At 43.6% G+C, this 11801-nt stretch overlaps 1 protein-coding gene across 1 annotated transcript; it reads right to left on the bottom strand.

Moving 5' to 3' along the window:
- Positions 1-1550: 1550 nt before the first annotated feature.
- LOC125453961 (secreted phosphoprotein 24-like) lies at positions 1551-6423 on the bottom strand. The gene is made up of 6 exons (XM_048534144.2): positions 6372-6423; positions 6127-6230; positions 4279-4407; positions 2795-2926; positions 2261-2300; positions 1551-1672 (listed from the first exon to the last, which is right to left on the bottom strand). The coding sequence occupies exons 1-6, from the start codon at positions 6421-6423 to the stop codon at positions 1551-1553; spliced, it is 579 nt and encodes a 192-aa protein (XP_048390101.2).
- Between the last annotated feature and the right edge of the window lie 5378 nt (positions 6424-11801).

The following is an 11801-nucleotide window of genomic DNA, read 5'->3' on the forward strand; positions in this document are numbered from 1 at the left end:
GGTAACATTTTCGCACAGGGCATGATGTGTGTATAGAATGAGCTGCCATTGGAAGTGGTGGAAGCTGGTACAATTACAACATTCAAAAGGCATCTGGATGGGCACATGAATAGGAAGGGTTTAGAGGGATTTGGGCCAAATGCTGGCAAATGGGACTAGATTAATTTAGGATATCTGGTCAGCTTGTCCAAATCGGTCAGAAGGGTCTGTTTCCTTGCTGCACAACACTGACTCTATGACTTCAGTCACAGTACAAAAATATGAAGAGCCTCCCTTTCGTTCTTCAGCTCTAGTCAAAGTGGATTTGAAAGATTGTCCACACTCTGTTCCGTCAGAAGATCATCAAACATTTGATGCTCCGGAATGACATGAAATTAAATAAGTCTTTGTTTTACAATGACAAATGCAGAAATCACTTGGAGCTGGATTCAGAGACGTCAGTCTGGTGCATCAGGTCGATTATCTCAATTCAGAGAGGTTAAAAAGTGCACCCAGCTACAAACAAAGAATTGGTTCCCATGTAGAGGGGTAACAGGTAGTGCTGTGTACATCACAGACGAGCCAGAGAGCTGTTAGTCATATGTGGCGGTAACCTTTGGGTAGTTAGATGTTTCTCACACTGTACCCTCTGGTCGCAGCTAAGAATGTGGATTCTGGACAATGCAAACTTAGTACTGAATGAAATTACACCCTCCAATGGAAACTGCTGCTGTATGGAAGAACGAGCCAGTGGAATGCAGAAGGATTGAAGCAAGAAATAGCCAAAATCTTAAAAGCTTGTACTGCAATGAAGAAACGAAGACAGTGTTTATCATTAGTTGGTGGCCAATTCAGACAAAATTACTGCTTGTTCTAGAAGCTTTCAAATGATTACTTTGACTCTGAGACTGGTGTCTCCCCTGACCTGGCCTTTGCTAAAACCAAATGCACCCTCAAGTCTCATTTCTAATAGCACAGGGTTCAGCATGACTCAGAATTCACAACTATCACAAGCCGCAAGAATTCACACCGGAAACACGTTTCTTCAGATGGTTCATAAAACATTCAAAAGGTCATAAGGCACGAATGATCGCTCCACTTTAATTAGGTTTTGTTGCATCGCTAATTAATCAACTTCCAACACTGGGAAGATCCCCAGTGGTCGACATGAGAAATGTGGTCACGGTGTGTAACAGATTGGTTTGAGTGCTGTGTCTAGCTGAACTCCCCGCAAATCAGTGAAAGAAAGAACAACATTTAGAAGAATGTCAAGAAATATTCTCCATGCAATTTTAATGTGATCCACAGAATACAAGACAACACACACCAAAAGACAGAACATTTACAAACTATAGAATCTTTCAGTTACAGTGAAATATACAGTCAGGAAGCCCAGGTTTATAATATGAACAAGCACAATCGATAACATCTTCTTTAATTGGAATGAGATCTTGTGTTAACACCAAGCTCAGCTTTTCAGAAGTTTCATTCCTGCTTGGTGTTGGAATCTTGAATCACCATAGTGTCCCTGGAAAGAACAGCATGAAGGCAATGGTCATTTTCAGATGCAATTAGTTCAATATTTTATTGTTATTGATGATCATGACCGAGAGACTATTCTTGGCACTAAGTCCCAGTTTATACTCACGTTTGAAGCCTCCCGCAGTGACCAGTCTTTTGATTTGTTTGACACCTGTATTTAAAAGTATCAGGTATCAATTTATTTTTACTTCTCTAAATTTACAGATTCATATGAAATTTGCTGTTTACAATGATATTAGATTACAAATTATTAGATTTTGAAAGGTGATGAAACAGTAACTCCTTAGATTTCAGAGTTGGGAATTCAACAACTCAGCGAAGAAATCCTCACCAGTGCAGCAATAGTCTGTTCAGCCCTAGGATAGGGGTTCTTGCATAAATTAATGGAGAGTCAGGTTATTGATGAGATTGCCCCTCTTGTGCATTCTTAAAGACACAGGGATTTTTGTTTGGCAAGTATTGAACATCTAAAAGTTGATCCATTACATTTTTTAAGCGTGAAATAATTTTCATGGGAACAGGTAAACATCTCCTCTTAAGTCCCTCCCAAAATCCTTTGACTAGCACTGGCGAAGACTTGACAAGATTCATCAGGTCGCCTTCCTTCCCTGGCTGATTCGGGGTGACGTTGAATTCATTAAAAACATAGCACAGTGCTGTCACAGACTCCACTCTAACCAGAGAAATACGCCATGTGGTTGCCAATAGTGTTGTGGCAAAAATCCAGATATATACTCACGTTTGTAGACTCTTGGACGTGGAGTTCTTCTCATTTTCACCTGAATTTAAATAGAAATATTTATATATGCAGTCCAGGGGTTGATGTGATGTTTCTTTGAAACTTTAGCTTTAGCATCATCAAAACTCAATAACCAAAACAACAGATTAAAGGAGGAGATTTAAAATAGTAAATTTCTGGGATGTGGTGCAATGTATCAGTGTGGAATGGGGGTGAAGGCATCACCAAATATGTGAATGGTTTACATTGATCATTGGTCAAGATGCTAAAGTAATAAAATGGACTGCGTTGTGTTGACCCTCGGATAATAAAGAGGAATTATTTCTTTGAACAGCAGCAAGCAATAATAACATCTCTGTGCAGGTTTACTGCTGGTGAAAAGTCAAGAGCTGCTCTGGCTGTCATTCCATTGCAGCAGGGGTTCGCCAAAGGAAGAGTCTGAAGATACAACTTCAAGCCTGACAAAATCTGAGTCTAGAGCAAAAGGCAAAGTCAGAGACCCTATTGTCCAGATGAGTTAAGTTGTGAGGTTACCTCGATGCTGTTTTCACTGGACTCGAAAGATCCACTTCTGCTGTCAAATGTCTTCAATCCTCGACACTCCACATCAACGTCAACAACTTCATCAGCAAAATATTCAACGTGGCTCTTGCAAAATCCTCTTGCCTGTCAAATGAAATGGGAGACTTTTCAAGTTATTTATTACTGGGAGACTATTAAAGATATTTATTACATCATTTTCAGACTGAAATCTGAAGGGAGCTCAATGCACATACAAGTCAATGCACATAGATATTTCTATTATATAATCTGATAAATGACTGCCTTTTCTTTACAAAACATAATCAATACTCACAGCCCTGCTTACGATATGACCAAATGCACACAGTCCATTCTGCGACATAAATCATCATACAAGGCCCTTTCTCGGATAATTTTCACAGCATGCAACACTTTCTATGACATTGCATAATACACATTGCACTTTCCACTTATAATTCAATACTCATGACCCCTTCTATGATACTCATTAATCAATACCCACAACCTTTTCTAACATAACCTTGCGCACATGGCATTTTTTTGATATAGCTCAATACAGAGCCCTTCTACCCTTTCTGTGATAATCTTTGGTATACACAATACTTTCTATTATATAATTCTGTGCACTTGTAATTTGAATGTAGTTGTGAAGTTTAGAGTCATAGAGTCTCAAACAGACACTGCGGTCCAACCAGCCCATGCCGAACATAATCCCAGGCTAAGTAGACCCACCTGCCTGTTCTTGGCCCTTATCCCTCTAAACATTTCTTACTCATGTATTTGCCTAAATGTCATTTAAAGGCTGTAAATGTGCCCACATCCACCACTTCCTGGGGAAGTTCATTCCACACGCAAACCACTCCTGTGTAAAACAATTGCCCCTCATGTCTTTTTAAAATCTTTCCTCTGTCACCTTAAAAATATACCCTCTATTCTTGAGCTCCCCACCCTATGGAAAAGACACCTGCTATTCACCTCATCTATACCCATCATGATTTTATAAACCTTTAGATACCCCTCAACTTACTGCGCTCTAGAGAAAAAAGACTCAACCTATCCAGCCTCTTCCCGTAACTCAAACCCTCCATTCCAGGCGACATCCTGATAAATCTCTTCCGAACCCTCTCCAGCTTAATTATATCCCTCCATAAAGCAGGCAGGCCAGAACTGGACACAGTACTCTAGAAGAGGCCTCACCAATATCCTATACAACCTCAACATGATGTCCCAACTCCTCCACACAAAGGCCTGAGTATTGAAAGCAAGCATGCTAAATGCCTTCTTAACCACCCCATCTATATGTAATGCAAAATTCAAAGAATTATTACATACCTAAAACCCAAGTCTATCTGTTTCTCTGATATTACTCAATATGCAAGTCACTTTCTATAATAAAGCTGAGTATACCGTAACTTTCAATGGCATAACTTTGTATGCATGAAGTTTGAATGTGACAAATGTAACTCAGAACTTACTGCGGCCTTTTTGGGATGGAAGCGGCAGCTGGGGTCATCAAATTCCAGTCCAGAATTCTTGGAGCAGACTGTTTCTTTCACGGAGAAGGTTAAATCCACGTTGTATGACAATTTTCCTGTGCGGTAAATCTAATGAGAGGAAAACAGTTCACTAGTGTCTGACTGTACTTGGTTTTCTTACTCTGAACTGACTGACCTCCTACGTAAGAATCACAAGGACAACAATGCCAATTTATATAAAATCTTTAATGTAACAAACTAACCACAAGATGCTACACAAGAGTGTTATAAAGCAACATTTTGCACTGAACCAAATAAGGTAATGGTTGAATAATTGCCAAAAGGTCAATCAAGGAGGAATCAAAGACAGAAGTGGAGAGATAGCGAGGCACAGGCAATGAATTTCAAAGCTTAGAGCCCAGGTAGCTGAAGGCAAAGACGCTAATAGTGGAGAGATGAAAATCAGGAATACTCACTGATATGTAAGGGCTTAATAGTCTTAATGGATTAATGATAAGAAGTGCATAAAATGTTATCACTTGGACTTGGGTGGGGAGTCAGCTTTGCGTCTTGAAGGAGTAAGAACTAACATCAAGGTGTATCGCTGACTCATTGGCAGTGCCTATCATACCAACAGTACTTAGTATCTGGCTACTATCACACAACAAACTTCATCTTATTTAAGTTAAGAGTATCTTCTCATTATACTACAAAGAATTGTTTTCTCAACGAGAGTAGACCAAGTGGACCCAGTCGTCCCTATCAGGGAAGAGAATGATGTCAGCAAATCTACCGGATAGCTCTTACCCCATGGTGTGCTGTGGTGAGGATTCATCTTACAACATTCATGAAGGCAGAAATGAGGACTGGAGGTATCAAGGGAGTGTTGTGAATTTGCAGGAAATCAGGGGAGTCAGGAGTGAGGACAAAGGAGGGTTTGCGAAATTTTAAAATCAAGGTATTGTTTGACTTGCAGCTAATGAAGGCTGCAGGGTGATCATGGTAACAGACCTTGCTACGAATTACGACACATGCAGCAAACCTTTGTACGAACTCAAGTTTATGGAGGAGAAAGGATGAAAGATAAGTCAGATGTGCAGCTGAATAGTCAGGTTTATATAATATTGTGAGAATCAAAAATGGAAATTGCTGATAAAACGGATGTTGCCAGCAATTCTGTTTTTGTTTCAGATCTCCAACATTCACAGTTCCTTGTTATATTGTAACAGCATGAGAATATTTTTAATAAGACCAATAGTAGACCATTCTGCCCCTCAAGTCTGCACACAATTCCATAAAATCATGGCTGATCTGATTGTGTTGTAGATTCCACGTTTACTGCCTATCCCCCTACCTGTTGACCAGAGGTCTAGAGGTAAGAACAAGGGCTTCAGCAGCAAATGAGCTGAGACTAGGGTTGAGACAAGCGATGTTACAGAGACAGAAACTAGCAGACTTGGTGACGATATGAAATTCTGCTCGGAAGCTCTTCTCAGGGTCAAAAACGTTAGAAGGGGTCTGGTTGAGCCTGAGACAGTTGTGGTGAGAGTGACAAGAGCCAAGTGGAATTGCAACTTGAAATAAGTCAGTGCGTCAGCAGGATCTCCAAAGGATGACATGAGAGATACAGAGGGAGCAATAAGCTGATCTCACAGAGTGGGAAATCTGGGATAGTTGAGGAGAACTGGAAGGACAGAGAATTGAGCCAGTAGGAGGCATGATAAAGAAGGAGTGGAAACTAGGAAGAATGAAGGAAAAATAAGCTGAAAGAGAAGAGGAATAAATGTTCTCAGTAATAATGTTGTAGAGTTTAGAGAGTGAAACAGACTGAGGCCAGGACGCACTTACATCCTTCACTCTTCTCCTGGTTATCCCGCACAGATTGCTGGTCTCAGTGATTCGGTTCAGTTTTAGAACAGACGCTCTCAGAGCATCTTTCGGGCTTGGTTTTCCTGTTGAGAGAAAAGGAAAGTTGTACAAAACATTCTGGAGTTCTTCAGTGAGTTATTTTACACATTGATGATATCTCAGCGAGTGAGCCTCACTGCCAATAACTTGTTGCTCAATGGGGTGCTGCTCTCTCTGGTACCTACCTGAGCAGTGGACAATCTGCACTGCAGCAATGGTGAGGAGGAAAACCTTCATTCTGCTTCTTGTGTGATCGGCTGGCTGCTTGCTCAGAGTGAAGGAGCTGCTTCTCTCTCTTGCTCTGCCGTTTCCTTGCTGCGTTCAGTCTTTATATCCCGCGTGTTCACCACATTCAAACACTGACTCATATTTACTCAGTTTGGCCCTGGGCAGGGAAAGCTGCTGCCAAGTGGCTTTAATATGGCCAGAGCTTCCGCCTAGTATCGTCATCATGTTCAGATTTGATGGCAATGGGTTAGTTCAGAATTCGTCCCTGATAGTTGGATATTGTGAGAAGAGATGAAGTAAAGGATTATGTTGCTGGAAGAATAACCCAGATGCCTGATCCAGGCACATAAGTTAAATCTCACCATGGCAGGTGGGAAATTTCTTGGATTATCCTATGAAACAATCATGACATCTCCAAATGGATTTGTTCACTAATCCCCTCTTGTGGATTTGACTGGTGGTCTTGCCTATATGCGATTCTAGACCCATGGCAACATGGTTGACTTGTAACTAATGTTGGAAATGACTTTGCAAGCCAGTCACTCTTATTTTCCCAAGGGCAATTGGAAATGGGTCATAAATGCTAATCTTTTGGTCAACTGTCACAATATCCTGTGAAGAAAAAGAAAATGGAGCTGTTGCTTTATATGTACATATCTGCACTTTTCTGTCTACAAAAGAGATGGATCTGTAGAGGATAACTCTCCTGGCCATGTTTATGACAACTGCAGTCAATAAATGATATGTAAGATGTGTATCCGGCAGCAGATATGCTAATTTTGTTTGAAATTACATACACGAGATTCATCCGACTGTTCCAAGAGGATGGAACGCCACTCCCTGAATGCCCTGAAAGTGTATGGCAATATGGCAATATTTTTTAGTAATAACGCATTAGAATTGAAGATTCCTATAAAACAGTTTAAAGCTTCTCTTTCTGTGGAATTCACTGAGGTCAGAGAACCTGTCTCTGCCTCCCTAACCTGTTCTTTCTCTCACCCATCCCTTCCTCCCACCCCAAGCCGCACCTCCATCTCCTACCTACTAACCTCATCCCACCTCCTTGACCTGTCCGTCTTCCCTGGACTGACCTATCCCCTCCCTACCTCCCCACCTATACTCTCCTCCCCACTTATCTTCTTTTCTCTCCATCTTCGGTCCGCCTCCCCCTCTCTCCCTATTTATTCCAGAACCCTCACCCCATCCCCCTCTCTGATGAAGGGTCTAGGCCCGAAACGTCAGCTTTTGTGCTCCTGAGATGTTGCTGGGCCTGCTGTGTTCATCCAGCCTCACATTTTATTATCCATACAGCTGTAGTTCACATTTACTTTTACAACAGGTCAAATGAAGCACTTACCCAATTGAAATTAATCCAACCCCTTCAAAACGTACAGCATTAGCTCCAAATTTGTACGCCATGAGATCCAACTATTTAAATGACATTCAAATCACATACAGATTTCAAAGACTAGGTCAAGGTGTTTTTTCAAGATAGGGGAGTCCAAAACTAGAGGGCAGAGGTTTAGGATTAGAGGAGAAAGATTTAAAAGGGACCTAAGGGGCAATCTTTTCACACAGAGGGTGATGCATGCGTAGAATGAGCTGCCAGAGGAAGTGGTGGAGGCTGGTCCAATTACAACATTTATAAGGCAGCTTGATGGGTGCATGAACAGGATGGGTTTAGACGGATATGGGCCAAATCTTGGGAAATGGGACTAGGTCAGAATGGGATATCGGGTCAGCATGGACAAGTTGGACTGAAGGCTCTGTTTCCCTGCTGTATAACTCTCCGACTCTATGACACTCACCACCTCTCTGTGGAGGGCAACACAGAGTGGTACTTGCCCCCAGCCCTCGGGCAAAGGGAAAGTTTAGAAAGACAACGATAAGTTTGACGTAAATGATGACTCGGACACGGTCCAGGTGGCACGGGGGCTGGGACCATTCTGCCCAATGCACACCTCGTGAATACAGGGCAAGTAGTGGCCTCAGTAAAATGTCTGCCTGATGGTAACGTCTAAATCCTGGACATTGCCTGAACGCAGATTGTTCAACAAAACTTAAATAAAAAAACAAAATCACTGGAGTTAGCAGGTTTTTCTCTGCAGTGTGTCCCTAACAACAGAGGCCATTCAGCACCCACAGGCGTAGGAGCTGCAAGCAGCGATTTACTTTGGACTGGGGATTTATTGACAGTGGTGCAGAGATCTGTGGCTGGGCTTCTTGCCTCCCCGAGCTCTGCGTAGGCCTCAGGGTTTGTGTGGGAGGAATGAGGAAAGGCGAGCAACGTTTTGGGAGAAGATAAACATTAGCTTAAGAAAAGGTTGAAAGCCCACAGGGAAACAGATGTGTCGAAACCGCAGAACGTTCTGGGGACCAGGGTTTGCTGCAACGGGTGGATCCATCGTCAGCTCTGCACCTTCCGGCTCAAACCAACGTTTGCCAAGTTGCTGGAAGTGGTGGAGGGGACTGGTAATGTGACGGCACGCAGCAACAGGGCATCCGCGACCCTGCTGAATCTCTCTGCTCACCCAGTACCTCCCTGAGCAATCAATTCCAACAAACTGGGGAATAAAGCATGGAAAGCAGGTGAATTCTATATGACATCAGGAACAGAGTGAGAAATAAAAGGATGGAAAGATTAACCAAGAGGGACAGGCAGGAAAATGAAGGAAATAAAAGCATACGTAGCTTATGTTATACATTGAACCCTTTGATGTTATTTCATTTGAATGCTGTTTCAATTTTAGGGCCCATTTCTTTAAATGGCATTTGTATTTGCAGGTTAACAATGTTGCCTTCCCCTTTCCTCCTTTCAGCCCACCCTTGCCTTTTAGAAGATGTTTGGAGGATTGGATAGAGTAGGCATTGAGAGCCTTTTTCCTCAGATGGTGCTGACTAGCACAAGGGGACATAGCTTTAAATTGAGGGGTGATAGATATAGGACAGATGTCAGAGGTAGTTTCTTTACTCAGAGAGTAGAAAGGGTGTGGAATGCGCTGCCTGAAGCAGTAGTAGACTCACCAACTTTAAGGGCATTTAAATGGTCATATGGATGACAATGGAATAGTGTAGGTTGGTTTCACTGGTCAGCACAACATCGAGGGCCGAAGGGCCTGTACTGCGCTGTCATGTTCCATGTTCTACATTCTATGTTTCGATGTTGACGCACTCTCACGCCAGTTCTTCTTCCTGGCCTGGTCTGCCTCACCACCTGCCCACTCCTCCTGGCACGGTTTCACCACCCCATCCCCAAGCCTTGCTTTTTAGTGCTGTCACCTACCACCACAACTCCCCCTCCTATAGCCTTTCCTTCCACATGTCACCCCCAACCGCCATGTTGCTCCCCCACTTGTCATTGCCTTCCCCAGGACTTGCCTCCCAGCATTGCGTACCGAACCGCCACACCCCCTGACCACTCCTGGACTTGGTTCCTCCCCCTTCCTCCAGCCTTGCCCCCTCCCCCACCCACTGCCCCAACCAGAGACAGCTCCCTTCTCTCAATTGAAACCATTCCTTTTCTCTCGGATGTCATTCTGTACATATGCTGCTTTGCTCCATCTAGTGGCAGAAGTTGGTTGGTGCCAGTAGTACTGGAACTCAGCAAATCCTTGAAATGACCAGCCTCTGCCACCAGATGGAGTCCAGTCAATCAAATGTACCTGATTGATTCACCAGACTGACTCACTGAAGCTGCACGCAGTAGGGATCTGATCAGGTGTCTCTATGCTGCGTCTGCAAATCCCAGAGCATTCCTGCACTTGGTGAATTGGCTGAACTTGATTTGCCAGTTCCCAGCTAATCCTGGGCCTTTGCCATGCTCAAAATATTCTGGTAGTCGTCAGGTTTTTACTCTGGTTTCTCTGCTCCCTGGAGACTGCTTTCCACACTGTTCCATATTCGCAGTTATTGGGCTGCCAACTGCTTTTATGTTGCTAGGTTTTCCCATCTCCGTCTGCTCAATCCTGCTGCTGCACCTATCATTTGTTGTCACAATTTCTTATTATGGTGATGGCTTCTTGGAAGATTTGGGTACACGGCGAGGCTAAAGAAACACGCTTGAGTGTAAAGGTGATAATGGATCCCCCTCTCTGATGAAGGGTCTAGGCCCGAAACGTCAGCTTTTATGCTCCTGAGATGCTGCTGGGCCTGCTGTGTTCATCCAGCCTCACATTTTATTATTATGTTTGAGTGTAAAGCCTTGGCGAGACTGGCTTTTATTTTAGAGACAGAAAGGACTGCAGATGCTGGAAGCTAGAATCAGTGAATCTGGAGCTGGGAAAGCACAACAGGTCAAGTAGCATCCGAGGAGCAAGAGAGTCAACGTTTTGGGCTGAAACCCTTCGTCAGGACTGGGGATGGGGAGGGGAGTCTGGAAATAAATAGCGGGAGAAGTGTGGGTAGCTAAGATGGAGATAGGTGGATGCAGGTAGGGTGTTATTGTGGTTGGCCAGTGGGAAGAAGGGTGGAGCAGACAGGTGAGTCAGAAGATGGTCAGGTTGGGGCAGGAGAGATTTTGAAGTTGGTGAAGCCAGTGTTGTGGCCTTTGGGCTGTAAGTTTCCAAGGTGAAATACCAGGTATTGCTCCTCCAGTTTACGTTCGGCCTGACTCTGACTGTAGAGGAGGCCGAGGATGGACTTGTGACCAGGAGAATGGGAGGGGGAGTTAAAGCGGATGGCTAACGGACAGCCAGATTTGTTGGTGTGTGCAGAGCACAAATGCTCCGCAAACCCGTCCCCAAGATGCATTGGGTCTCCCCCATATACAGGAGGGAGCAACAGATGCAGTAGATGAAGTTGGGTGAAGTGCCGGTGAGCCTGTTCTGGATTTGGAAGGATTATTTGGGGCCTTGGAGGAATGTGAGCAGAAGGTGTAAGGGCAGGTGAAATACCTCCTGCAGTTGCAGGGAAAGGTACCAGGTGCAGTGGAGGGGTTGGTGCAGAGTGTGGAGCTGACGAGGTAGTCGCAGAGAGAACAGTCCCTGCAGAAAGCAGACAGGAGTAGGTAGGAAAATGTCTTCAAAGATTTTCTATGAAGTGAACAAGCCATGTGGTTTCCAAGAAGTGCCTTGATAAGAAAGAAATGTTTGAATGTGTCTTTGCGTGGGCAATCATTCACAATCCTTCAAGCTTAGCTCCACAAAAGAAACTAAATATGAACCCTTTTAAATGCTGTCCAACGGTGATATGTCCAGAGGCGTGTGTAATCCCTCCCACTGTGAGCTAATGCCAAATCTTCATTAATCTTCAGTTCTCTGCCCAAAAACAGGTCCGATGTCTAGCACACATAGGACCACCTATGTGGATGTGATGCCAGCTGTGGGTCAGTGTGCTATGTTTTTTAACTCTGAATCAAAAGACTGTGGGATCAAATACCAAATGCAGCA

This window comes from Stegostoma tigrinum, chromosome 7 (assembly GCF_030684315.1).
Source record: "Stegostoma tigrinum isolate sSteTig4 chromosome 7, sSteTig4.hap1, whole genome shotgun sequence".
Taxonomy (NCBI): Eukaryota; Metazoa; Chordata; class Chondrichthyes; order Orectolobiformes; family Stegostomatidae; genus Stegostoma; species Stegostoma tigrinum.